At 54.1% G+C, this 958-nt stretch overlaps 1 protein-coding gene across 1 annotated transcript in view; it reads right to left on the bottom strand.

The window, feature by feature from the left end:
- The window catches only part of H257_05035 (hypothetical protein), a gene marked incomplete at both ends in the record, with an annotated part of 8,476 nt that overhangs the window by 3,769 nt on the left and 3,749 nt on the right, over positions 1 to 958 (bottom strand). Inside the window, 4 exons of the mRNA XM_009829750.1 lie at positions 32 to 309; positions 361 to 393; positions 443 to 547; positions 664 to 933. Of these exons, the coding sequence (XP_009828052.1) occupies positions 32 to 309; positions 361 to 393; positions 443 to 547; positions 664 to 933 (686 nt within the window). The remainder of the gene's footprint in view (positions 1 to 31; positions 310 to 360; positions 394 to 442; positions 548 to 663; positions 934 to 958) is intronic.

Below are 958 nucleotides of genomic sequence, written 5' to 3'. Positions count from 1 at the left end.
CACTTCGCGCAAGCTGTCGGGTCGTTCGTACTCGTCGGACGGGGGCGTCGTATGGGTCGTTGTGAAGTCGACCATGTCCCTCCAAAACTTGATTTTGTGCCGTTTGAAGATCAAGTGTCGCAGGTGCGTCAAGCGATTCGCGGTGCGGCTGATGGGCGACTCCAACAGATGCTGCCCGTGAAAGTCGAGAAATGGCAGCAGCAACTGCACCCTGGAATTCCACGCCAAGAGAACACTCAGTCGACGCGCGGCTTGATCTTCGTCCATGTCCACTAGCGGCGCTACGCGGTTCCAAATATCACTCCATGCCTACAATGAATCATGAAACAACATTGAAATCGACATGAAGATCGATCGTACCACATTCTCTGGGTCTTGGCCGTTGTCGTCGCACTAGACAGCCAGAGTTCCATTGATATTAGCTCACAAACAAGAGACATACCAGGGCGTCTATTTGCTGCACCAACGTCGCGTCCCACGAACCCCCATCCACAAAGGTGGCAACAGACCAAGGGGATTCACACGTTGTCGCATCGGTGAACGCGCGCTACAAAGTGATAGTTTCGATCAGTAAGGCCAAAGATATCCCAAAGGTAGGAACATAATCATATCCAATGGTCTCGACGAATAGAAATCCAATGGCCACGAAAGCAGTATTATTACCTGCAAAACGATCAACGGCTGGCCCGCCGTCATGTCGTCGTCATTGCCGTCGACGTCGTCCGCGTCGTCCACGTCTGTTTCACGAGGGGTATCACAAATCTGACACTTGGACAAGTTTGGGTCGTTTAGCATCGTGCACGCCGCGCAGCTCCACGGGTCCGCCGCGACTTCTGACGGATTCAGCGTGAGAAGGTGGGCAACCTCCGGGTCTGTCCAGTACCACGCGCCGGCAGCTTCGTTGCCTTGAATCACGTACCACACCACGCCATCCTTTTCGCCCAGCACGATCGCTTCA

This window comes from Aphanomyces astaci (genome assembly GCF_000520075.1).
Source record: "Aphanomyces astaci strain APO3 unplaced genomic scaffold supercont1.9, whole genome shotgun sequence".
Taxonomy (NCBI): domain Eukaryota; phylum Oomycota; class Saprolegniomycetes; order Saprolegniales; family Verrucalvaceae; genus Aphanomyces; species Aphanomyces astaci.
This window is presented reverse-complemented; position numbering and strand designations above follow the sequence as displayed.